At 44.9% G+C, this 27,638-nt stretch overlaps 1 protein-coding gene across 1 annotated transcript in view; it reads left to right on the top strand.

Moving 5' to 3' along the window:
- The window catches only part of ldhd (lactate dehydrogenase D), a 49,324-nt gene extending 26,665 nt beyond the window's left edge, over positions 1–22,659 (top strand). Inside the window, exons 7-11 of the mRNA XM_078211041.1 lie at positions 881–1,009; positions 13,786–13,913; positions 14,003–14,093; positions 16,694–16,805; positions 22,003–22,659. Of these exons, the coding sequence (XP_078067167.1) occupies positions 881–1,009; positions 13,786–13,913; positions 14,003–14,093; positions 16,694–16,805; positions 22,003–22,168 (626 nt within the window). The 3' untranslated portion in view covers positions 22,169–22,659. The remainder of the gene's footprint in view (positions 1–880; positions 1,010–13,785; positions 13,914–14,002; positions 14,094–16,693; positions 16,806–22,002) is intronic.
- The last annotated feature ends 4,979 nt before the right edge of the window (positions 22,660–27,638 follow it).

Raw genomic sequence — 27,638 nt, forward strand, 5'->3', positions numbered from 1 at the left:
ACAGAGGGTGGTGGGGGCCTGGAATGCGCTGCCAGGCAGGGTGGTGGAGGCGGACACACTGGGAACGTTTAAAACTTATCTAGACAGCCATATGAACGGAGTGGGAATGGAGGGATACAAAAGAATGGTCTAGTTTGGACCAGGGAGCGGCGTGGGCTTGGAGGGCCGAAGGGCCTGTTCCTGTGCTGTATTGTTCTTTGTTCTTTGTTGTTCTTTGTTCTTTGGAACCACCTCCAGTGCCAGTCTCTCTCTATCTCCCCCTTGTCTCCTTTACCAACTTGTTTTGATACCAATTTACATTATAAACGAGGCGTTATTTACAACACAGTCACCAAATCAACATCTTTTATTTTGGTGATAAGTTATCTTTATAAAGAAAGTAGCAGCATCATTTCACTCTATATAATAGAATGGGTGGCATGGTGGCACAGTGGTTAGCACTGCTGCCTCACAGCACCAGGGTTCGATTCCCGGCTTGGATCACTGTCTGTGTGGGTTTCCTCCAGGTGCTCTGGTTTACTCCCACAGTCCAATGATGTGTGGGTTAGTGGGTTGGCCATGTTAAATTGCCCCTTAGTGTCAGGGGAACTAGCTAGGGTAAATGCATGGGGTTATGGGGATAGGGCCTGGGTGGGATTGTGGTCCGTGTAGACTCGATGGGCTGAATGGCCTCCTTCTGCATTGTAGGGATTCACTGATTCTATAATTCTATAAAACTATTCCAGTGAAAAGCAAATGAGCGTCACTGGATAGGTCTTTGACTGGAAATGACTGCTGCACTGTTGAACATTGTGGTTAAGTCTGGCATACCGAACAGTAACTGTCTTCAAACAATTAGACCACAACAACTTACTTTAACGTACAAACATCTGTTCCCCAGAGTTCCTGGATGATGTAATGATGGATGCCTGCAACAAATACAGCAAACTGAGTTATACTGTCGCTTCAACATTATTCCTGGAATTTCATGGCACTGAAAAAGGGGTGGAAGAACAGATTCAGACCACGGGTAAGCTCTCAATCTCTCTCTCAGACTTCCTTCTCTCTATCCTTCCATTTGCAGGGGTTGGGTTTTGTTTTTGCAGCCCCCTGACCCTGACACGGTCATTTTACCTCCATCTTTTAGTCACAGTGACAAATCAGACAAGGTCAGAAAAATCTGTCAGTGACATTGATGTTGTAAAGTGAAGGGGAAACGGCCATAAATGGCCTTTGTACACAAGGCAGAAATGGCATCTGCTGTCTCAATGATAAGAATGGAGAATGGAATTGGAAAAGGTTCACAGTTCTACTTTCTACCGCACACCTTCTCAGAATCTCGACCCTGTATATTTACACTGCACAGTAAGAAGTCTCACAACGCCAGGTTAGAGTCCAACAGGTTTATTTGGTAACACAAGCTTTCGGAGCGCTGCTCCTTCAATGAAGGGGCAGCGCTACGAAAGCTTGTGTTACCAAATAAACCTATTGGACTTTAACCCGGTGTTGTGAGGCTTCTTACTGTGCCCGCCCCAGTCCAACACTGGCATCGCCACATCATATTTACACTGCACATTTTCACACTGATGTGAAGTGAGTTGCATTTAATGTCAGTGCTAAAATGCAGTGTAAATTGAGAGCCAGGACCCTTTGCAATGAGATTCCTGGAGACATTAACCTTGGATCATTTTTTGCTGACACTGTGTGATGTGAAAATTAAGCGCAGCATAAAGACCGTTGAGGGTTTTGTGGCCACCTTTTGAAATCTTCTTTATCTTAGATTCAAAGGATAGAGAGTAGCAAGCTCTACAGATTTCAATTTCTGACGACTGGTGTGTGTAGCAAGGCAGGGATTTCTCATCAGCAAACACCAAATCTCCAGTAAAGCAAAGCCATGTGAAGAGAGTACAGTCAGAATGGCACCTGGCTGACTGCACTCAGATTGATAGCTGCAGTAGAAATACATAGAACATTACAGCGCAGTACAGGCCCTTCAGCCCTCAATGTTGCGCCGACCTGTGAAACCAATCTAAAGCCCATCTAACCTACACTATTCCAACAGCTTGGAGGAACAGAAGATACGAGATCCTGAGGTGACATTTTATTGGGAAAATTCCAGAGATTTCCTTTAAATTACAGAGACAAAATGTTGTAACAGTGTTGACCACAGTAGCACGGTGGCCAGCACCGCTATCTCACAGCGCCAGGGACCCGGGCCTAACTCCAACCTCGGGTGACCGTGTGTGTAGAACCCGCATGTGCTCCCCGTGCCTGCATGGGTCTCCCCTGGGCGCTCCGGCCCCCCCCCCCCACAATCCAAAGACGCGCATGCCAGTTTCATTGGCCATGCTAAATTTCCCCTTAGTGTCCCAATATGATTAGCAAGGTAAATCGATAGGTAAATACGTGGGGCTGCAGGGATTAGGCCTGGGTAAGATGCTCTGTCGGAGAGTCAGTGCAGACTCAATGGGCCAAATGGCCTCCCTCTGCACTGCCGGACTCTATGATTCTAAGAGAACGTCTCTGGTTTTGAAAATGGGGTCTTAAAAGGCAGCAACGCCACCATTGCAGCAACGCCACCATTGCAGCAACGCCACCATTGCAGCAACGCCACCATTGCAGCAGTACCTCAATGCTGCACCAAGGTGTCAATCTAGATTAAGCAAGTTTCTGAAGAGGGTCTTGAACCCACAAACTTCTCGTATCAAATGATAAACCTCAATGGACCAGTTTCATATGGTTTCTGTAGATGAGCTAACACTGACTGACATCAGTACATTCCCCATCTCCCGATTGAAAGTATAACATGAATCTTCCCTAATTCCCAAAGATAATAGAGCAAGGCTCTGGAATATTTATCAACCTCCTCCTGGGTCTGCTGCCCTCCAGCGACAATATCCTCCCCTCTCCCAACTCTGACCCCAGTGCCCTGCCCCTCAAGCTATTTAATCACCTCGGTCGACAGCTGCGCCCATAATCTCAAATTTTATTTCTAACCAAATATTTATTCAGATTGCCTCTGAAGATGTTAACAGGCAGGGAATCTGCTCTAGACAGAATAAACTGGCAAAAGAACGAGAGACGAGATCAGAAGAATGTTCTAAATGCAGGGAGTTGCACAAGGGCAGTGGAACAGGTTCAATAGTAACTTCCAAAAGAGAATTGCTTTCAAACTTGAAGCTGAAATTTTGCAGGGCTATTGGGAAAGGGAAGGTGAGTGGCCCTAAATAGATTAATCTTCCCGAGATCCAGAACAGGTATGATGGGTTGAATGGCCCCCTTGTGCATGACACCATTCTGTCATTCATAGGAACATTAAGAAACTGTTAACTGAACAGTACATGGAAGTGGAAGCAACCTATTAGTTTGGATTGAAATATAGACAGGAAGGAGAAAGGGTGTGATCTCAAATTGGCAGGATGGATCTAGTGGGTTTCTCTGGGGGTCTGTAGTGGGGCTATGACATTTCACTGCATAAATGGTACAGATGAATGAACAGAGAGCCATATATCAAATGCATTAGCTACTTTACAGCCTTCAGGGTTCAACATTCAGATTCAGACTGGCAAGGGTTGACTGACTGAATCGCTGCTTCACAGCAGAGGATGAGGACACTATATCAAAGGTTCAGGGAAACGAGGAATGAATCAAGGGGCAGAGCTAACTAGATTCAGTCTTTTATTAATGGCGGTGGAGGAGCTGGTTGAAGGCCCTGAAAGTAGTAAGTGAGGAAATTGTCACTGGGTTAGTCATCAACTCTCAAAAGGTGCTTCCTCAGATGTCACTTCATTGACTAAGAAGGGTAGAGGAGACAAATTAGGAAAATTTAGGTGTATTATTCTGACAAAATTAGAATTCATAGGAACAGAGGACCAGGAATGATCCATTCAGCCCTTCAACTTGTTCCAACATTCAATTAATCATGTACCTCAACCTCATCTGCCTGCTTTGGTTCTGTAACCCTTAATGTCTTTGCTTAACAATGACCTATAAGAACGTAAAAATAGGAGCAGGAGTAGGCCACCTGGCCCCTCGAGCCTGCTCCACCATTCAATAAGATCATGGCTGATCTTTTCCTGGACTCAGCTCCACTTACCTGCCCGCTCACCATAACCCTTAATTCCTTTACTGTTCAAAAATTTAATCTTTGTTTTAAAATTTCAATTGTCCCAAATCCAACAGCCAATGGGGGTAGAGAGATTTCCAAATTTCCATTAGCCTTTGCATGTTCTTCCTCACACCAGCCCTGGGGTCTAGCTCTCATTTTGAGATTATGCCTCCTTGTCTGCATTTTTCCACCTGGAAATTGTTTATATTTATCTGATTAAATCCTTTCATTTTCTTAAACACTTCAATTAAATCTTCTATATTCAAGTGAATAGTCCATGCATCCTGCACTTGTATTTGAAACTGTTTTTAGTCCAGTTATAATTCCCGTAAATCTGCATCCCTTTCAAGGCCTTCTACAGGTGTCCAGGTCTCAATGTAACTCCAACCCGGGTCGAACCAGAGATCTACACAGCTCAATCAGAATTTCCATCTCTTTATATTCCAGCCAACGTTCCATTCACCTTTTTAATTATTTTTTGTAAATGTCATAGAGTCCCTACTGTGTAGAAAGAGACCATTGAACCTGCACCGACAATAATCCCAGCCACGCCCTATCCCCGTAACCCCACACCTTGCAAATCCCCCTGGCACTAAGGTGCAAATTAGCAAATTGGCAAATCCATGTCCTTTAGCTTTTAGTGATTTCTTCAGTTGGATCCCTAAATCACTCTGTTCATCCACAGGTCTTAGCTTCTCACCAGTAAAAACATACTGTGTCTATCAATCTTGGATGCAAAGTGGATTCCACCACACTTATCCACATTGAAATCCATCCGTAACAGTTCTGCCCCCTCTTTTGCTTTATCAAAAGCCCTTTACAACCTACTGCTCCCATCTATATATATACTGCAACAATGTGAAAGCACAATACTGTGGACGCTGGAATAGCCAGCAAGTCAGTCAGTGTGTGTGGAGAGAGAAACAGAGTTAACGGGCGAGATTTCCCAGCCTTGCTTGCCCCGAAACCGGAAACTCCTGCTCGAGGTCAATGGACATTTCCATGGTCTGCCCCTCACCCGCTCCAATTCCCATGTTGGGCAGGACGGTAAAATTTGCCCTAATGGTTCAAGTTGATGATCTTTTGTCAGAGTTGAAAGAAATTAGAGATGTAACAGATTTTAAACAAGTACAGGGGCAGGAAGATCAAAAGGGAAGGTCTCTGATAGGCTGGAAGACAAGAGAGATTAAGGGCCCCAAAGCCGGAAGAACCTGCCCGAGGTCAACAGACCTTTTCATGGTCTGCCCCTGCCCGCTAAGATTCCCGTGGCGGGCCGGATAAGAAAGTTCGACCCGAAGAGACAACGGGATTGATGGTGCAAGGCAAAAGAAGATGGTGATTGGACAGAGAAAGAAACAAGTGATGGGTCAAGAGAAAGTGTATGTGGGAATTAGCAGAATCCTCACTAATAGCTGCTGTCTGAAGAAATTGGGTCAGAGGTTATGATCTGAAATTGTTGAACTGAATGTTGAACCCTGAAGGCTGCAAAGTAGCTAATGCATTTGATATATGGCTCTCTGTTCATTCATCTGTACCATTTATGCAGTGAAATGTTATAGCCCCACTACAGACCCCCAGAGAATCCCACTAGGTCCATCCTGCCAATTTGAGATCACACCCTTTCTCCTTCCTGTCTATATCCCAATCCAAACTAATAGGTTGCCTCCACTTCCAAGTACTGTTCAGTTCACAGTTTCTTAATGTGGAGCCTTGTTGAATGTCTTCTGAGAGTCCATGTAAATAACATCCATTGACACTCTGTTATGTACTGTGCTAGTTACCTGTTGAAAATATTCAACTCAGTTAATTAGACATGACCCAATGATTATAAAATCCATGTTAATCAGCTCACAATTGTTCAAGTGTTCACTCACTCCATCCCGAATAAGATTCTAGTCATTTTGTTAGAATAATACACCTAAAGTTTCCTAATTTGTCTCTTGTACCCTTCTTAATCAATGGAGTGACATCTAAGGAGAGTTGATGACTAACCCAGTGACAATTTCCTCACTTACTTCTTTCAGGGCCTTTAACCAGCTCCTCCATTGCCATTAAGAAAAGACTGAATCTAGTTAGCTCTGCCCCTTGATTCAATCCTCAGTGTCCTCATTCTCTGCTGTGAAGCAGCGATTCAGTCAGTCAGCCATTGCCAGTCTTTTTCTTTTTATTCATTCATGGGACGTGAGCATTACTGGCTGCGCCAGCATTTATTGCCCATCCCTAATTACCCATTTCTGAGGGCATTTAACAGCCAACCACATTGCTGTGGGATCTGAAGTCACATGAAGGCCAGACCGGGTAAGGACGGCAGATTTCCTTTCCTAAAGCAAACACACATTAATGAACCAGATGGGTTTTTATGACCATTGACAATGGTTTCATGGTCATCGTTAGACTTTATAAATTCCAAAATTTTACTGAATTCAAATTTCACCATCAGCCGTGTCCACAGCACATTAGCCTGGCTCTCTGGATTACTGATCTAGTGACAATACCACTGCACTATCGCCTCCCCAAAGTGACAACCTGGGCCTCTCATTAACCTTAGCTAAACACTTTCTCTTAATGCATTTGCAAAAACCATTACAATTTCCCTTGCCATCTCTCACAAGCTTTTTCATTGTTGTGGCTCTTACCAATTTCTTTGTAGCTCTTTCCTGTTTTTTAAAATAATTCTCCCAGTCTGTGGGAGTAAAACGTCTGTGTAAATTCTTTCTTATACCATCCATCACTGCAGTTGTTTAATTATACAAACAGAGTCTTGTCCTCTCGGGTTATGTATAGGTCTTGCATTCTAATCAATATTATTCTGAACACAGCCCATTGTTCATCTGTGTTTTTATCAGTTAAAATTTCTGCCCAGTCTACTGCAGTCAATCCCTGCTTCATCCCTCCAAACTAAGCCTTAACTAAATATGAAACCTTGGTTCATTATTCACCCTTCTCTCCCTCAAAGCTAATATCAAATACAATCAAATAAAGGCCACTTTTAGCTAGATGTTCCCTTAACATCGGATTATTGACTAATCCAATCTCATTATGATTACTATACCTAAATTGGTTCAAGATCATTTTGGCATGGTGGCACTGCTGCTCACCTGAAGAAGGGGCTTGGAGCTCCGAAAGCTTGTGTGGCTTTTGCTACCAAATAAACCTGTTGGACTTCAACCTGGTGTTGTTAAACTTCTTACTCTGCTTCACAGCACGAGGGACCCAGATTCAATTCTGGTCTCGGGTGACTGTGTGGAGTTTGCACATTCTCCCTGTGGGTTTCCTCCGGGTGCTCCGGTTTCCTCTCACAGTCCAAAGATATGTAGGTTAGGTGGATTGGCCATGCTAACTTACCCCTTACTGCCCCATTATGCAGTGGGGCAAATACGTGGGGTTACAAGGATAGAGTCTTGGTAGGATGCTCTGTCAGAGAATTGGTGTAGACCCGATGGGCCAAATGGCCTTCTGCACTGTAGGTATTGTATGATATTGGCTGGAATTTTACGGAATGGAATGGCAGGTGTTGAGAGAGGGAATGGAAATAGCACCATGCCAACCTACCCCCATTCTGAGGGAGGTGCCAGGCAGCCTGCTCATCCATGGGACACATGAGGCTCCTATGTGACCAATTCTTCTTTTAAAGTTTATTTATTAGTGTCATAAATAGGCTTACATTTCGCTGCAATGAAGTTACTGTGAAAATCCCCTAGTCTCCACACTCCGGCGCCTGTTCGGGTACATTAGGGAGAATTTAGCATGGCCAACGCACCTAACCAATCTTTTGGATTTCTTGTTGAGTTGTTCGCCCAAAGGTCCACAGTGCCATGTCCTCCACCATAGGTAGGGCAAGGAGGCAGGTCCTGGATCCACCCCAGCAGAAACAGCGATCGACCCCCATGCTGTTGGCACCAATCTGATCCACATTGGCTGTCCCGCCAATTGAGCCAACCGCCTCACCCTCAGAAGTCCCGAGCTGTTGTGACAAACATTCAGTTTTACATACATGTTCTCATAGAATCATAGAATCATAGAACCCTACAGTGCAGAAGGAGGCCACTCGGCCCATCGAGTCCGCACCGACCACAATCCCACCCAGGCCCTACCCCCACATATTTACCTGCTAATCCCTCTAACCTATGCATCTCAGGACTCTAAGGGGCAATTTTTAACCTGGCCAATCAACCTAACCCGCTGGCCTGGAGCTACAGATAGCAATGGTAGAAGCTCCAATTTCTTTCCAAGTATCTCTCCCATTCTTCTCACCTGCTGTTGGCAGGATTTACATGTTGCTATTCAACCTGTTCAGCTGTATATAAACACATCTTCCTTGGCCATCAAGTCCTGGAGTGGGATTTGAGCCCAGAACTTCTGGTTCCGGGGAAGGGATGCTACCCAGTGTGCGACAAGACCTCTCACATGTAGCCAATTAATAACCACTTAAGGGCTTCCTTCCACTGCCACTAGGTGAAACCTGGCAGACTGGTAGCCAGGCAGTGGGGGGGGCGGGGGGTGACTCCTTTTCTGGCACCTTGTGCCCATCAGAGACTCCAAGGTCACTCTTGCTCCTGAGTTTCCCCTATCTCTCCCTCTGCTTCCGCCTGGACAATCATGCCCCCTCACCCCTGCCACCCTTGCCAGCGCCTGCCAGCCTTCCCTTTAAGTCTTGCTCTATTGGTATCTTCCCTCTGGGAATGCTTATAGTCCCAGCAGTGGCCGCCACTCCTAATGGCACTGTGGATCAACTTATCTGCTGGCCCACTGGCCAGCAGTTCTTGGAGGTGACACTTCCTCTCCTATAATGTTGTGGTTATGATGATGTTGTACCTTTAAAGGAGGGAATCTTAAATTACTGTCAGTCAGTACACATTGAATTGCCCCTTTATATTCAATGGCAATACCATCACTGAATGCCCCACTATCAACATCCTGGAGGTTACCATTGACCTGAAATTGAACTGGACTAGCCATATAAATGCTGTGGCTACCAGCGCAGGTCAGAGGCTAGGAATCCTGCAGCGAGTAACTTACTTCTTTATTCCCCAAAGCCTGTCCACCATCTACAAGGCACAAGTCAGGAGTGTGATGGAATACACCCCACTTGCCAGGATAAGTGCAGCTCCAATAACATTCGAGAAGCTCAAAACCTTCCAGAATAAAGTAGCCCGCTTGATTGACATTCCATCCGCAAACATTCAATCCCTCCACCACTGACGAACAGTGGCAGCCGTGTGTGCCATCTACAAGATGCGCTGCAGAAACTCACCAAGCTTCCTTAGGCAGCATCTTTCAATCCCATGATCACTACCATCTAGAATATGCCTGGGAACACTCCCACCTGGAGATTCTCCTCCAAGCCACTCACCATACTGACTTGGAAATATATCGCCATTCCTTCACTGTCACTGGGTCAAAATCCTGGAATTCCCTCCCCAACAGCACTGTGGGTGAACCTACACCTCGGGGACTGCAACGGTTCAAGAAAGCACCTCGCCACCAACTTATCAAGGGCCACTAGGGTTGGGCAATAAATGCTGGCTTAGCCAGCAGTGCCCGCATCCCATTAATTAATTAAAAAAAGCTCCCCCTCTAACAGCACCATAAGTGTACCTACATCACATGGACAAAGCAGTTCAAAAGGCGGCTCACCACTACCTTCTCGAGGGCAATCATGGATGGGCAATAAATGCTGGCCTGGCTCACATACCAAGAATGAATATGGGCGACACAGCGGTTAGCACTGCTGCCTCACAGTGCCAGGGTCCTGGGTTCAATTCCAGCCTCAGGTCACTGTCAGTGTGGAGTTTGCATGTTTTCCCCGTATCTGCATGGGTTTCCTCCCACAGTCCAAAGATGTGCGGGTTAGGTAGATTGGCTATGCTAAATTATCCCTAGTGTCAGGGGGATTAGCAGGGTAAATGGTGAGTTTACAGAAATAGGGCCTGGGTGAGATTATTGTCGGTGCAGACTCGGGCCGAATGGCCTCCTTCTGCACTGTTGGGATTCTATGAATAAAGAAAAATTACACACCTTGACAGGATGTGATGTATTAGTCCATGACTTCTCGTCAATCTGCAAGCAGCAGTGTTGGGAACCAGATGTACAATGCCTAGTCGAACAAAGGACAAAGAAAATTACAACACAGGAACAGGCCCTTCGGTTCTCCACGCCTGCACTGACCATGCTGCCCGACTGAACTAAAACTCCTACCCTTCCGGGGACTGTATCCTTCTATTCCCATCCTATTCATGTATTTGTCCAGACGCCCCTTAAAACTTACTATTGCATCTGCTTCCACTACCTCCCAGCAGTGAGTTCCAGGCACCCACCACTCTCTGTGTAAAAAAACCTGCCTCGTACATCTCCTTTAAACCTTGCCCCTCGCAGCTTAAACCTGTGCCCCCTATTAATTGACTCTTCCACCCTGGGAGAAAGCTTCTGACTATCCATTCTGTCCACGCCTCTCATAATCTTGTAGACTTCTATCAGGTCGCCCCTCAACCACCGTCGTTCCAGTGAGAACAAACCAAGTTTCTCCAACCTCTCCTCATAGCTAATGCCCTCCATGCCAAGCAATATTTTGGTAAATCTTTTCTGTACCCTCTCCAAAGCCTCCACTTCCTTCTGGTAGTGTGGCGACCAGAATTGAACACGATATTCCAAGTGCGGCCTAACTAAGGTTCTATAAAGCTGCAACATGACTTACCAATTTTTAAACTTAATGCCCCGGCTGATGAACAATGAACACTATCTGTTTATAAAGAACCCACATTATTGTTTCACCATCCTTTTGTATGAATGGTACGTTCACATTGAAGATAAGAAGAATGTAACAGATAGTGAGAGGAAGGCCCACCTCCGGCCTGTTAGTGTCCTGACAGCTGCCACAGATGAGGTGACCAATCAGAAGTGGGGTCACCACTTCCCTCCCAGTGTAAAATTCAGCCTGTTCCAGAGAACTGACCTGAATTCTCTCCATTCTGTGCCTTTGTGACTTGAGCTGTTCCGCTTCTCCTGGCCTGTGTGAAAATGAAAGTCTCCCATTCTAACAACTCTGTTTTTCTGGAACAAGCTTCTCAGAGTTCTGTGTTTATTTATCTCACTTTTTGAACCCAGATCTCTATAAACAACTCCAATCAAAGTCCTGCCTCCTTTTCCCTTCCTCAGTTCTACTCATGGGGCCTCTGGGTTCTGTATTTACTACCCTGTAAGAAAAAGTAATTCTGATGATCTTTAGTCTGGCTTGAGGCTTCTTGGCGTAAACATACTTTTTGCTTCTGTAAACTTATACTCTCTTATGGGCGAACAATCAAAGGACTTAGAGGCCGGTTCAGAGTTTTGACAAATGCCGACATGAATTCTGCTTCCATGGTCTTAACCGTCTTCATATCAGTCGATGGGGTTGTTAGTCCTACTCAACAGAAGGGGTTTATAAACTCCTACAATCTGTATGATGAAGAGTTGTCACACCCACCCTCCAGATGCTGGTATCCCACAGGATGTCAATCGAATTCAGTGCCTTGAATTTTAGGTTGACCTTCCAGACATAACGTCACTTGAAGGTTTCTTCGTGTGCATATTTTCGGAGTGATCTGAGTTCCTTGAGATTTCATTAACATCCACGCTCCATGGAAAACCATTCACTTGCAGAGGAGCACAGAACTAGAACATGAAGCGTGGAATTGAGAGTTGTATAGAGGATGAAAGGAGGCTTCAAGGTGATTTAGACAAGTTGAGTTGAGTGGACAAACACATGGCAGATGCAATATGATGCGGCTAAATGTGAAGTTATACATTTTGGTGTGAATAGATCATTTTTTAGATTTTAATGGTGTAAAGGTGTATGGGGAGAAGGTGGGAATATGGCATTGAGATCGAGGATCTGCCATGATCACATTGAATGGCAGAGCAGCTCGAAGGGTTGAATGGCCTACTTCTACTCCTAGTTTCTATATTTCATGACAATGGAATGCTACAAACTCTGAATAGACCCAGTCAAATTTCTGATCTAAATCTTGTAAGACAATTTTTGTCAGCCATTATAAGCATGGACAATCCTTTTATTGAAGATGCTGCGGAGGAAACCTGGAATGTTTTGTCCTGACTCCCTCTATTTTTCATTAGAAAAACTGCAGCTTTGTCCAAAGCCATAACTCTGTTACATTTGTTTGTCTTCAATGTCACAGAGATGCGACACTGGCCGTTCAAATGAGGTCACGATTTTTAAGCATGCACCACCACCCACTCCAACCAAATAACTGGAGAATGAATCACTGAAGATAATCACTGGGTTAATGCTAGTATAAAATTTGTCTATTTTATAATCCTTTTCTACAGTTTTTCCTTCACTTGAGCTGGGTTGCAGATGGCTTTGTCACACAATTATAGAATCCGACAGTGCAGAAGGAGGCCATTCGGCCCATTGAGTCTGCACCGACTACAATCCCACCCAGACCCTATCCCCATAACCCCATGCATTTAGCCTAGCTGGTCCCCCTGAGACTAAGGGGCAATTTACCATGGCCAATCCACCTAATCCGCACATCTTTGGACTGTGGGAGGAAACCGGAACACCCGGAGGAAACCCACGCAGACACGGGGAGAACGTGCAAACTCCACACAGACAGTGACCCAAACCGGGAATAGAACCTGGGTCCCTGGTGCTGTGAGGCAGCAGTGCTAACCACTGTGCCGCCTTCAATCAGACGAAGCCCCGTTTTAATATCCATCACTGATAAACTGCGCTTCTTGACATTATGTCCATACCATTGAGAGGAGATGGGATGAGCTGCTGGGTAAAATAGATTTTTTTATAAACACATTGTCCTTGCAAGTCGAGCTACAGTGATGCAGGAAGAGGGTCAGCACAGGGGTAACAAGTCACCATACTGCCATCTGTTGTGCTTAGAAACATAGGGGGGAGTTTTCCTGTCCCACCTGCCACGGGAATCGTAGCAGATGGGAGCTGGACCATGCAAACGTTTGTTGACCTCGGGCAGGATTTTCCAGTTTTGGGGCAAGTGCAGCCGGCAAATCCCACCCACCGAGCCTATTCTCTCCACAGATGCTGTCAGACCTGCTGAGATTTTCCAGCGTTTTCAATTTTTGAGAAAAATGAAATGTTGTTTGGCATTAATCCTGTGTCCACATCCATTGTGCCAGTGGCTTTATTGTACAATACAACCGCCCCCCCGGGCTGATAAAACAGACCGTTCAAACTGTCTGAGGCAGATTTATACTGGAAACCACTGACAACAGGGGGCTTCCAGACCCATTAATGTGACGTTTACAGATGTTTGTACATTTATTTAAAGCTGCGAATTGGGGTCTGGATGTATTTAATATTTTTGCTTTTTCTTCTGCTTCTATAAAGCTATGATGCGCAGATGCTGGCGTTGGACTGTGGTGGGCACAATAAGAAGTCTCACAACACCAGGTTAAAGTCCAACAGGTTTTTTTGGTAGCACAAGCTTTCGGAGCCCCTTCTTCAGGTGAAGGCTCCTTCTTCAAACTCACCTGAAGAAGGAGGAACACTCTGAAAGCTTTTGCTACCAGATAAACCTGTTGGACTTTAACCTGGTGTTGTGACACTCCTTACTGTCTATAAAGCTAACCAGAGCTGACAAACTAGTCTTCATGCAGTCTGCTATTTCTGCCCCAATTCTTTGTTGGATTGCCACCCTGTCACTCTTGTCTTTGGTTCCCCACAGAGGAGATAGCGAAGGCAAACAGTGGTTCTGAATTTGCTTGGGCAAAAGATCAAGAAACCCGGAACAAGCTGTGGCAAGCGCGGCACAGTGCATGGTATGCTGCTCGGGCCCTGCACCCAGGCTGTGAGGTAAGGAGGCTCTGACCTTCATTTCACCAACTTCAAACTGCCTTTTCAAACTAGCTGAACTAAGAGACAACATCTCCCTCATTCCGAAGGGTTATTCCACAGATGTGTGCGTCCCAATCTCTAAGCTACCTGAAATCATCGTGGCTACGAAAGAAGACTTGGTGAGGTCAAACCTTACAGGTTAGCTGTAACTAATGCTAGGATTTACCTATACCAAACCATTGTGATTCCAGCATCTGCTGCTGCAATTTTTTTTCCTGAGCTGAGAACGGTGAGCCACCGCTGGTGCTCAGTGTCACACTGGGTGCCATATGTTTTATTTCCTGGGTCGCTCTGTGACTATTCCAGGAGATAATCTGTTAAATAGACTGACGAAACACTGTGGGTGATCCCTGTCAACAGTGCAGAGTAAGGGAATACCCTGCTGTTTCTCAGCTTGTTGCTCAGTCCTAACAGACATTAGCACGCATCCTGTTAGATACTCACAGAACGGCGATGGAACATGCGGTGCAGACCATCTTACTGTCTCGCGTCTGGGTTGCAGTATAGCAGAAACATTACAATGGGAAATGATTGTTCACGCACAATTTGCCCATTACAATATGTAAAACCGTAATATCTGATCTATTTTGAAAAAGAAGCTTACATTGACCAACACTGTAATAAAAACAGGAGATAAGAAACATAGAACATAGAACAGTACAGCACAGAACAGGCCCTTCGGCCCACGATGTTGTGCCGACCTTCATCTGAAACCAAGATCAAGCTATCCCACTCCCTACCATCCTGGTGTGCTCCATGTGCCTATCCAATAACCGCTTAAATGTTCCTAAAGTGTCTGACTCCACTATCACTGCAGGCAGTCCATTCCACACCCCAACCACTCTCTGCGTGAAGAACCTACCTCTGATATCCTTCCTATATCTCCCACCATGAACCCTATAGTTATGCCCCCTTGTAATAGCTCCATCCACCCGAGGAAATAGTCTTTGAACGTTCACTCGATCTATCCCCTTCATCATTTTATAAACCTCTATTAAGTCTCCCCTCAATCTCCTCCGCTCCAGAGAGAACAGCCCCAGCTCCCTCAACCTTTCCTCATAAGACCGTCACTCCAAACCAGGCAGCATCCTGGTAAATCTCCTCTGCACTCTTTCCAGCGCTTCCACATCCTTCTTATAGTGAGGTGACCAGAACTGCACGCAATATTCCAAATGCGGTCTCACCAAGGTCCTGTACAGTTGCAGCATAACCCCACGGCTCTTAAACTCCAACCCCCTGTTAATAAAAGCTAACACACTATATGCCTTCTTCACAGCTCTATCCACTTGAGTGGCAACCTTTAGAGATCTGTGGATATGGACCCCAAGATCTCTCTGTTCCTCCACAGTCTTCAGAACCCTACCTTTGACCCTGTAATCCACATTTAAATTTGTCCTACCAAAATGAATCACCTCACATTTATCAGGGTTAAACTCCATTTGCCATTTTTCAGCCCAGCTTTGCATCCTATCTATGTCTCTTTGCAGCCTACAACACCCCTCCACCTCATCCACTACTCCACCAATCTTGGTGTCATCAGCAAATTTACTGATCCACCCTTCAGCCCCCTCCTCTAAGTCATTAATAAAAATCACAAAGAGCAGAGACTTAGCAACTTTTTCTATCATTTTAATGATAAAAGATTGAGAGCTGATCAAATTGAGATCTTTAAAATGAGAAAGTGACATCATGGTTAGCAAGGGCGGCATGGTGGCACAGTGGTTAGCACTGCTGCCTCACAGCACCAGGGACCTGGGTTCGATTCCCGGCTTGGCTCAGTGTGTGTGGAGTTTGCACGTTCTCCCAGTGTCTGTGTGGGTTTCCTCTGGGTGCTCTAGTTTCCTCCCGCAGTCCAAAGATGGGTGGGTTAGGTGGATTGGCCACGCTAAATTATCAAGGAATCTAGCTAGGGTAAATGCCTGGGGTTGTAGGGATAGGGGCGGGTGGGATTGTGGTCGGTGCAGACTCGATGGGCCGAGTGGTCACCTTCTGCACTGTAGGTTTCTATGAAGGGATTTGCTGGAGTAGGTACAGAGAAAGATTAGGAATCCAGAGCAGGAGGGCTTCATTGTAAAATTACGGCTGGACTCTTTGGGAGCAGAATCAGGAACAGGTTTTCCACAAATAGAGCACTGGGAACCTGGAATTTTGTCTTTGAAAAAGGACGATTGAAATTTCCAAGATACAGATGAGTAGATTTGTTAGTTAAGAGTATTAATAGATATGGAGCAAAAAAAAGGGTAATTTCCATGTTCTAATAGAATGCTGGAGCGAACTCGCGGCTGGATTGATTAAATGTTCCTGTGTTTTAAAAGGAATATCCAAAGGAAGCAATGTGCTTAGCCATCTAACAAACATGGCTTAAACTGTGGCTCCTTTCAGGAACTTTTATTCTATTGGATATGATTGAACGTAGTTAGATGTCCAAATGTTTTAAAATGCAGGAAAAATGCAGCAGGTCTGGCAGCATCTGTGGAGAGGGAAACAAAGTTAATGTTTTGAGTCTGGATGACTCTTCTTCAGAATTAGGGTCATACTAACTCAAAATGTTAATTCTGTTTCTCTCTCCACAGACGCTGCCGGACCTGCTGAGTTTTTCTGGCATTTTCTGTTTTTATTTCAGATTTTCAGCACCTGCAGTATTTTGCTGTTTATATCTAAATGCAATTCTTGTTTTCTAGAATCTTTTGATTGCATCGGTCATGAAAGAGCTCACCATTTGTTTTGTTCAATTCAAGGACCTATTGTTGGCCACGTAGGAGATGGCAACTTCCACTGCTTGATGATTATGAACACAGAGAATGAGGATGAAAAGGGGACAGTGAAAGAGTTCACGGATAGATTGGCCAGGTACAGCGACCTTGTCTTGTTTAGAACAAGGGCAGCAATCGTACAGGCAAGGTCGCAGCTAAATCCAGGCAATTGATGTAATTAGCCTATTTTAACTCAATCATCGTAAGTAGTCTCACAACACCAGGTTAAAGTCCAACAGGTTTATTTGGTAGCACGAGCTTTCGGAGCGCCGCTCCTTCATCAGGTGAGTGCACTACTTACTGTGCCTACCCCAGTCTAACACCGACATCTCCACATCATAACTCAATCATCTTTAGCAATAATAAAAAGCTTTCAATTCCGTCAGGTCATCCAACTGGCCCTTAAATTTATCAAAGCCTTTTGCCTCCTTCCCCTACTGGGAGCCCATTTTAAAAATATTTTTGCATAAGAAGCCATTTCTAAATTAGTCTTTCACATTCTTTAAGCTATCCACCCTGCCCAACTATCATAACTAATTATCTGGTACTAAAGATTGATCTTTATCTGTACCATTTAGACATTTCCTTACAATAACAGCTTGCATTTACATAGCATCTTAGAGGTCGTAAAATATCCGAGGCACCTCACAAAAAGATTGGCAAAGAGCCTAAAGGGATCTGAGGACCGGTGACCTAAAGCTTGATCAAAGGTGTGTGTTAAAGGAGGTAAGGGAGGTTTAGAGAGGGAATTCCAGAGCTTAGGGCCGAGACAGTTGGAGGCACAACCACCAGCGAGTGGGGCAATGAAAATCAGAGTGAACTAGAGGCCAGAGCTGGAAGAGTGTCGAGTTTTCCGAGTATTGTGACACTCAGCATCAGCATCCTGGTTCTCTATACTGTCCAAAACAGGGCACAGCAGCGAAGGTGATTAGAGCACTGTTTATCACTCGATTCAATTAACAATATAAGTCACAGTAAAAAGTCTCACAACACCAGAATCACCTGATGCAGGAGCAGTGCTCCGAAAGCTCATGATTCCAAATAAACCTGTTGGAATTTAACCTGGTGTTGTGAGACTTCTTACTGTGCCGACCCCAGTCCAATGCCGGCATCTCCACATCAATATAAGTCAACACTCTATTCACTTTGTTTATTGATAATGTGAGTGAGTGAATTCACAATTAGCACCGATTCAATTGACACTGCAGATCTAATGGTTAGAGTATATAGAACACCCATTGGCCTTTCTTACTTTGCAACACCATTAATTTACTGATTAAATTTTATTTGCCACTGTTGGACCCATTTGTGGATTGTATTCAACTTTTCACACTCAAGGTGCCCTCCCTCAGGCTGTCAAGCACTTTGCTGACCTCATGCTTAGTCGTAATGCCCTAAGGTGGATACTATACATTCCCAAAGAATGTGTGTTCATCACTTCAAGCCTTCTTAGAAATCTCTGTTTCATTGATGTCAAAATAATTAGCACGTCTGCTCAGATTAACTCTGTTCATGTGGAGTCGGTAGCATGCTCCTCCATCAAAGGAGAAGATCCAATCAGACTCTCTAGTGAATGCTGAAAGGAGGTTGAGTAGGTACACAACGAGACGCCCCTTTTCTGATGCTGCGATACCTGATTTCCCGTAAGAGAAGAAAGTTGCATTTTTCAAAGTGTTTTCAGATGGGTTGAGTTGTGATCTTGTTGTTGAGGTGGATTACTCCAGTTCAGCAATGGATACAGTGTGGAAAATAACGGTATGTAAAACGCAATCCCAAATGATCGGAGGTTGAATTTCACAGGATGATCTGTGCTTCAGTTGCTTAGAGCCGGGATTAAAAGATTTACACATTGCCAGTGATGCAAATTGTTGGGCTCTGCTGGACGTATTTCCCCCAGAGTGCCTACAGTATGAAATGTGCATTGTTGGCTGCAGAGTGCCCAAGTTTACTAGTTCCCTAAAGCTGACAGCTATTAGTGTGTTGACAAAACAAAAGGAAAGGAGATTGTGGCCTAATGATTAGCAGATGCTATTGGTCTGCAGCAGCCTCAGTATTGTTCATTCTGATACTTGCTCAGAGTAGCTGTTTGATGTTCCCACAATATAAGCTAGAACATGTTCAGAGGAGCAGATCTTTCTGTCCTCTCTCCCACTCCCAGCAATAAGAGAAGCGAGTGCAGCCTCTGTATACATAGGTCGGAACTTCAGTTCTTGGGAAAAGTTCCTCTCCACAGAATGTAAACCTTCCAATCCCTGCCTCGTGCGATGAATGGCACTGGGAGAATAGAGCCACAGTTCTGAGTCATTGGATGTGGGAGGAAATGCCATTGCAGCACTGCCCTGGCCTTAAACACAGACACACTGACCAAGCCCCCTAAAGCCACTGCCAGTTGGCAAGGATGCAAATCCAAGGACACATTGGAAAAAAGGAAGAGGGGTATTGAATATATTGAATCAACTTAGTGGGCGGAAACCAAAAGAAATCCTGTCATTGCAGAACTTTGCAAAATAACAATGCTGAACTAGATAGCCAAATCAAGCAAAATATAACATTGAGACTGAAGCTGTACAATGCACTAGTCACACTATGGCCGAATTCTCCAGATGTTCACGCCAGCGGGATACTCCAGCAGTGCACCCCCGCCCCGGGTTTTCCGCTGGTATGGGATGACGTCAATGGGAATTCCCATTGACAGCAGTGGGACCAGAGAATCCCGCCACTAGCAAACAACACGCTACTTCCCCCCGGCAGGAAACACACGGCTGAGAGGCTGGAAAATCTCGCCCTACATCTTCAAGTTAGAGAGTCATAGAGTTTTACAACACAGAAAGAGTTGTGACCAAAGCATTGAATGGTATCTGGCTGTAAAACAATAACTAATTTCCGGATTCATTGGAGAGAGGTCCACTTGATGTAGTGTTTGGCGCGCACTTCTATGAAGGGATGATCTGGGGAGGTCAAATAGACTACCTCACTTGGGAAGAAATCATCAGCATCAGTGATTAGAAAATAGGTAGGAATATTTATAAAAGCTCAGTACACATATAGCACTAACACATTGCGCCACAGAGATGAGTTCCCGAGGAGTAGTCAGAGAGCAGAGTTCCTCACGTGCTCCCCTAGCAGCCACGAGAAGAGCTGCATTGTTGAGAACTGCAATTGCTTTTCCAGTCACTGAACCAGTTACAGGTGAGTGTGGATGAAAGCTACAGAAAGTATTTGGGGAAAAACAGAATAAGTTTTGAATCGGCATCTACCCTTTGAAGACTGGAGTGGTACTTATGTAAAAACTGAAATTGGCCGGAATTCTCTGGCTGTTCACGCCCCGCTGCCAGCGAGAACGGAGAATTTGCCACTTAGCCAAGTGTCTGTTCACTGCAACAGGGCTGGAGAATCCCAGTTGCCGGCGAGGTTGGAGAACCAGGCCCATTATTTTTAGGTCATTTAAAAAAACTAAAATTGTCAATGTGTCCCTCGCCTAACCAGAGAGGCAGACAACAGCTTCAATATCAAATTTATAGATAGAATGTCCAGAATTTTACCAGCCCGCCCGCCACGGGAATCGGAGCAGGCGAGAGACGGACCATGGATAGTCCATTGACCTCGGGTGGGTTTCGGGACGAGCGAGGCTGGAAAGTCCCACCCATAGTTCAAACGTAGCAGTCCTTTGAAAAAGGATTGAACAAGTTCCCGAGGGATGATGTTTGCGGGAAGGTCTCTGGGTCACTTAACCTCATTCAAAGCTGCTTAGATTGCTTTCTTGGAAACAATTTTGCAGTTTTTCCTGAAATTAATTGTGTCACCTTGGTGTTATTATCAGATGTTAGTGAACGAAGCACAAGAGGCTGCAGTGTCTACAGAGGAGGAGCATTGAGGGACAGAATCATCTTTCTCCATCCTGGTATTTCATACATTCACATTTACAAGTGTAACATGGAGAGATTTACAGTCTTGGGAACACACTTAACATCTGCGTGTACATTAGTCACGCTGACACTGAGTCAACCAAGTGGAAGTCCATGGAGCAGCCCTGGGGTTTTGTTGAAGCTGTTGTTATTTGTGAGAATGCAGTGAGGTAATGTTTTATAAAGATCGCTGTTCTCAATGGAGATAGAGAATGAGGTTTCCTGTTGAAAAAAGGTTGTGTATTTTGATGTTGATATGCCAGCGTTGGACTGGGGTAAACACAGTAAGAAGTCTCACAACACCAGGTTAAAGTCCAACAGGTTTATTTGGAATCACGAGCTTTCGGAGCACTGCTCCTTCATCAGGTGAGTGTATTTTGAAGGCGAGGATTTGCTCATTGCTGGGCATGGAAGATATTTTTAATAGCTTCTTTGCAACTTGTTGTCAAAGGCTTACCTGGTCCGGCTGTGAAAGAGAGACTGCATTGGAACAAAAATGGTAGGGAATATTTTTCAGAATAAAACAACTAAACTAAAATAAAAAGAGGTTCTGAGGTATTTTCAAAGATTTTGAAACAAAATGAACTTGTGGGTTTTACTCACTGTTCCTATCCTTGCAACTGGCAAAGCAGTGTGTAGAATCCGTACAGTGCAGAAAACGGTCATTTGGCCCATCATATCTGCGCTGACTCTCTGAAAAAGCATTTTACCCCCCGCCCCGCCCTGTCCCCATGCATTTACCGTGACTAATCCCCCTAACCTGCACATCTTTGGACTCTAAGGGGCAATTTAGGATGGCCAATCCACCTAATCTGCACATCTCTGGACATTGGGAGGAAACCGGAGCACCTGGAGAAAACCCACGCAGACACCGGGAGAACATGCACACTCCGCCTGAACTGTCACCCAAGGCCGGAATTGAATCCGGGTCCCTGAGGCAGCAGTACTAACCACTGTGCCACTTGTGTCACCAGAGCATAGTTTGGTACGGTTAGGTTGATTGGCCAAGCTAAATTGTCCCTTGGTGTCCCAGAATGTGTAGGTTAGGGGGATTAGTGGAGTAAATGCCGGGGTTACAGGGATGGTGGGGGGCTGGGAAGGATGCTTTTTTGAAGAATCAATGCAAACTCAATGGGCTGAATGGCCTCCTTCTGCACTGTAGGGATTCTCTGATTGTATGGAATGATGATTCAGTATTGATTTATCCCATTCCTCGGTTCATGGGTCAGCTGGGAACTGACAAAGTTGTCTTAGTAAAGGTTCAAACAGATCTGTGTGAGAGTTGGTGCTTTATCCAGTTAAGCTGAGGCATTGTACAGAATGGGGAAAATACTGTATTGTAACAGGCTAGCTCACCAATTGGGTTTTTCCCCTTTCTTTCTCCCACAGGAGAGCTCTGGCCATGGGCGGAACCTGTACTGGGGAGCACGGCATAGGCCTGGGTAAGCGACATCTCCTGTCTGAAGAAATTGGTGCTGTCGGTATGCAAGTGATGAAGGAAATTAAGGCGACGTTGGATCCAAAATCCATCATGAATCCTGGCAAAGTGGTGTAGAGCACTCCAGAGAGGGGATGCTGCCTTTTTCCTGTCCAAAAGTCTTATGAGGGTCATTGGGGAAGATGAACAAAAATTTAAAGTCTCCTTCGGAAGGAAATACATGGGAAAGTTTTACAGGGTAGCGTTTCACATCAGGAATGAGTATCGGACATTAGCTGTGAAAGAAAATATTTGTGGACAGGTAAACGTTACTCCAGTTTTAATGAGTGATTTCTCAGTTGATTTGTTGAAAATGATTTGATTCCTTATAAACAGCAGGCTTGCTGGATATAAAATTATTAATTGCACTTGAATCACAAAGTAGCGAGGAACACAAACGAATACAGAATCTGTCGAATATTCTACAAAAAGATTAAATGAATCAAAAGCACAATTTTATCCTCAGATGTTCCTATTTAATTTTTTTAAATTCAAAAACTCCTTCAAGAAGGAAGATACATTATATATGTCACATGTTGATTATATTGATATAAAAATGTTATCTCCAATGCAGTGTCGTCTTTAATTCTTTGGTGAAAATTCAGCTTCCAAATGCAAATAGGTTCCATCATCGAATCCCCACAATGCAGAAGGAAGCCATTCAGCCTATCTATCCTGCACCGACAACAATCCCATCCAGGCCCCATCCCCATAACCCCACATATTTACCCCCGCTCATCCCCCTGACACCAAGGAATAATTTAGCATGGCCAATCAACCTAACCTGCACATCTTTGGCATGAGAGGAAACCGGAGCACGCGGAGGAAACCCATGCAGACACGGGGAGAACATGCAGACTCCACACAGACAGTGACCCAAGGCTGGAATTGAACCGGGTCCCTGGCGCTGTGAGGCAGCAGTGCTAAGTACTGTATCACCCATGTCCTGCCATGGAAAGAAACCTGAGTCGGGAAACACTCTCCCTTTAGAGAACATCTTGCCCGAGTAGAACTACACCTTTCTCCACTCCCAAAAAACATTTTGTTCTAAAATGCAATGATGAATTCTGAAGAATTAATACACGGACAAACACAACACTGACAACAGCAGGTTCACGGTCAAGTACTAGCATGTCAGGAAGAGGATTGGGCTGGGGGCAGTAGCCTTTGTAACTGGAGTTTGAGCTACAATCAGTAATCAGTCCAACATTCTTCCTCATTTGCTGAACATTTATTCGCAATTGGAAATATACCAAACCGCAGCCAATAATGGAGATGGCAATTCTAAGGAGCGACAGCTTCAGGCTGCTTTGGAGCCCAAATGGTGCAATCTTCCGGCTGTACATATAGAGAAACCCAATATCCCACACGCATCCGTTGTGTGATGCCTACTTTCAATGTTAAAAATGGCAAACTATAATCTTCAGCGCCATCGCTTACAAAGAAGAGTGTAGCTTAAGCCAAGCTTAAGCCAAGCTGGGATATTTCTGTCTTCAAGATTTTTTGTACTACAAAAAGGAATTAATTTATTTGACAGCCAACACCTTATCGGCAATTGGAATGGCAATAAGTGACCTTGGTCCGATACAGAAACATTTTAAAAGCCACACAGGGATACACAATGGGTGGGATTCTCCGGTCGCACTTGCTCCAAAACCGGAGAATCCCGTCCGAGATCAATGGGCCTTTGTGTGGTCTGCCCTCCCACCAGCTACGATTCCCGAGGCAGGCAGGACAGGAGAATTCCCCCCCCAACATTTTGTTTCACGTAAGATGTTGAGCAGTAGTAGCTGCAGTGATGAAGGACTTTTTAAAAGGCCATAGTAAATAGGAACAGGAGTAGGCCATTCAGCCCCTCGAGCTGCTCTGCCATTCAATAGGATTGCGGCTGTTCCGACATTCCTCACGGGCACTTTCCTGCCCTTTCCCTGTAACCCTCAATTTCCTTACTGATCAAAAATCTATCTACCTCAGCTTTAAATATACACAAAGATCCTGCCCCATAGCTCTCTGTGGTAAGGAGTTCCAAAGACTCTCAACCCTCAGAAGAAATCCCTCCTTGTTTTCAATTTTAAATTGGTGTCTCTTTATTCTGAGACTATGCCCTAGACTCTCCCATGAGGGGAAACATCCCCTTCAGCAACTACTTGCTGCTGAAGCTGTCATTTAATTAATTTAGCTCCCATTGTGGTAGCTCCATTTTATTTTTCCTTAACAGCCTTTACTGGTTGTCTGCTAGACTGCTAAATCAAGGAAAACTGTCTCGATATAGGCAAAATACTGCAGGTGCTGGAATCTGAAACATAAACAGAAGTGCTGGAAAACCTCAACAGGTCTGACAGCATCCGTGGAGAGAGAATAGAGCCTAGACGACCCTTCGTCAAAGCTGAAGATAAGGAACATAGGAAGAGACTTATACAGAGAGGGTGGGGGGTTGTAATTGATTGGGATGACGTAGACAAAAAGACAAGGGGAATGTAAATGGTGATGACAAAGGCTAGGAATGGTACTAATAGCATCCATTACGAGATCGGAATATACAAATGGCAGAACAAAGATGCAGAGTGTAGGAATGTGGCAGATGGCCCGAGTGGGGTGGGGTGGGGTGGGTGGCGAGGGGGGAAACAAGATGGAAAGTGAGATTTTAGAAGTGGGAAAATAAAAATAAGGATATAAAGTAACACAATGGATTAATAAGATGAAAAGAAATTTTTAAAAATGGAAATAGAAAACAGCCTAGACACAGGGCTGCTTCGTTAACATGCCAATTCCTTTGGGTCTATTCCAGAACACCACTGACTGGCTGGTGAGAAAGTGATTGCCTAACCCATGCCTTGTGTGTAAATTGGTTGTTCTTATCCCACATAAAGACAGCGACCATATATTTAAAGAAATTGATAGGATGTAATATGCTTTGGGGGCACTGTAAGGATTTTAAAAATTAGTAAATGCATGTTATTTCTCATTCGGGTTGCATACCTGTGATCACAGCAGCTATAATTCCAATTAATACCTCAAGGAAAAATTAGACACAGCTGTTGGGGCAAAAGGGATGAAGGGATATGGGGGGGAAGGGGGGGGATCAAGATATTGATTTTGATGATCAGCCATGATCAAAATGAATGGCGGAGCATTCTCGAAGGGCCGAATGACCTACTCCTGCTTCTAGTTTCTATATTTCTATGCACCTCAATCTGATTGGTCAAATATGACAAAAATGCACAATCGCAGAGGTAACAGAACGTTCATCCTCAAATCCCAGGCTTTACGGTGTCTTTCCCTAAGCAGCTACTAAGCTGTAACACTGCAAACTCACTCTAAATGCCATGGATATAGTTCTCCACTCAGGCTGCTCTGGAAGAAACATTAATTCACCAGCATTAAGTTTAAGTTTATTAATTTCACAAGCAGGCTTACATTAACACTGCAGTAAAGTTACTGTGAAAATCACTGGTTTTCTGGAATTTATCTCGTGTCTCAGTGGCTGCAAAATGTGCCCACTGCTGCAAAATCATGAAATGTTCAATGGAGGTCTACCCCAGGGCGCAACTGAACTGGACTCTTACCAAACTGTTTGGTCTAACTATGCTTGTGCTGAACTCTGCTACCTCAGTTTCCCGCTTCAGCCACAGCTCAGCTAAGACCTACAGCTTAAATTGGATCCACTACACAAGATCACAGTCTGATCATCTGGGATCCTGACACAATGTTCTCTTGGCTCTATAGCTCACAGCAGAAATACGGCAATAACATTAATACACTTCCGCATATTTCATGGATTAAAAAACAAAAACAATATTGGAAATGCTCTGCAGGTTAGGCAGCAACTGGAGAGAGAGAGAGAGTTCACATTTGGAGAGAGAAGCACCCCGCCCCCCCCCCACCCCTCTCCCCACCCCCCCCTCTCCCCACCCCTTCAGACTTTTGTGACACTTAGAATTTGGGGGGGAAAATTTCACAATGTACAAGTCTACACAGTTCATGGGAGATCTGTCAATACCCACCCCCCCCCTCCCTCAAGCACATCAACCCCTACAGATTCCCCTCCGCATGGAGCCACCTCCCCCCCCAGGAAACCCCAGAAACACCCTCCCCCACAGACCACCCCTGATCTCCAGCCCTCCCAATGGACCCCCACCCCTCCCCGACCGCTGGCCTTCCGATCACCGGCTCCACCAATATCCCCCACCCCCTGATGCAGAGTTCCCCCTTCCCTCCCCTTTTACCAAGCTCCCCCACCCTTCAGGCCCTGCCCCGTCTTGTCCGGGTAGTCACACTGCCATTTTCAATTCCTACAAGAGTTTTTGAAACAATTTCTAGGAGAAGTGTCAGGGTGTGGGGCTCTGGTGATGGGGAAAGCGGCCAGCCCGTAATAACAACACTACTGGAGAACCAATCTCAGCTGCTCTTCCAGCACGACTGTGAATTTGGGCTTGAAGGTATGGCTTCTGCTCTGCCAAAGACCACAAGAAACTACAAAAGGTCGTGAATGTAGCCCAATCCATCACGCAAACCATCCATTGACTCTGTCTACACTTCCTGCTGCCTCGGCAAAGCAGCCAGCATAATCATGGACCCCACGCACCCCGGACATTCTCGCTTCCACCTTCTTCCGTCGGAAAAAGATACAAAAGTCTGAGGTCACGTACCAATCGACTCAAGAACAGCTTCTTCCCTGCTGCCGTCAGACTTTTGAATGGACCTACCTTGCATTAAGTTGATCTTTCTCTACACCCTAGCTATGACTGTAACACTACATTCTGCACTCTCTCATTTCCTTCTCTATGAACAGTGTGTTCTGTCTGTATAGCGCGCAAGAAAAAATACTTTTCACTATGTTAATATGTGACAACAATAAATCAAATCAAACACGTTTAGATATTAGATGCCAGAGCAGCATTCTTTTTCCTATTTTTTTTAAGCCGAATTCTTTTCCACCCCCAAGATTTGTTGTTACAACTGATGTAAAATTCTCACATTCCCTGCCTCTCCTTCTCAAAGACTCTTCAGATCCAATTATCCAGGATTGTCTGATATTTCAAAATGAATGCCTGTCTTGCAATTTTGATGAATCTACTGGAATTTCCAGTTGAAGATGGTTGGGCCTAGGATACTACCTTGAGGAACTCCAGTGGTGACCACCTGGAACTGAGATGACTGACCTCCAACAACTACGACCATCTTCCTTTATGGCAGGAATGGCTCCAACCAGTGGTGATTCCACTCCCATTGACTCCAGTTTAGTCAGGGCTCCTTGACATTCAGCATCACTCGCCTCTCGGGTTCAGCTTGTTGTACCTGTTAATTCTCAGATACTTTCGACCAGTTTACTTACTCCAAGGTTTTACCCCGGTGCCCTTATTTGCAAGATGGACAAAGGACAAACACAAATAAAGGTTCAATAAGTTTATTAATAACACTATTAGCCCTTAAATTACCCACATAAAACAAGAAGATACCCCAGATTCAAGTGTATTACCCGCAAAGATGGTTTGGTTAAACTGCAGGCTCGATTCTGAGTCCCTCTAGTCTGTCGTCTCAATGGCAG

This window comes from Mustelus asterias, chromosome 4 (assembly GCF_964213995.1).
Source record: "Mustelus asterias chromosome 4, sMusAst1.hap1.1, whole genome shotgun sequence".
Taxonomy (NCBI): Eukaryota; Metazoa; Chordata; class Chondrichthyes; order Carcharhiniformes; family Triakidae; genus Mustelus; species Mustelus asterias.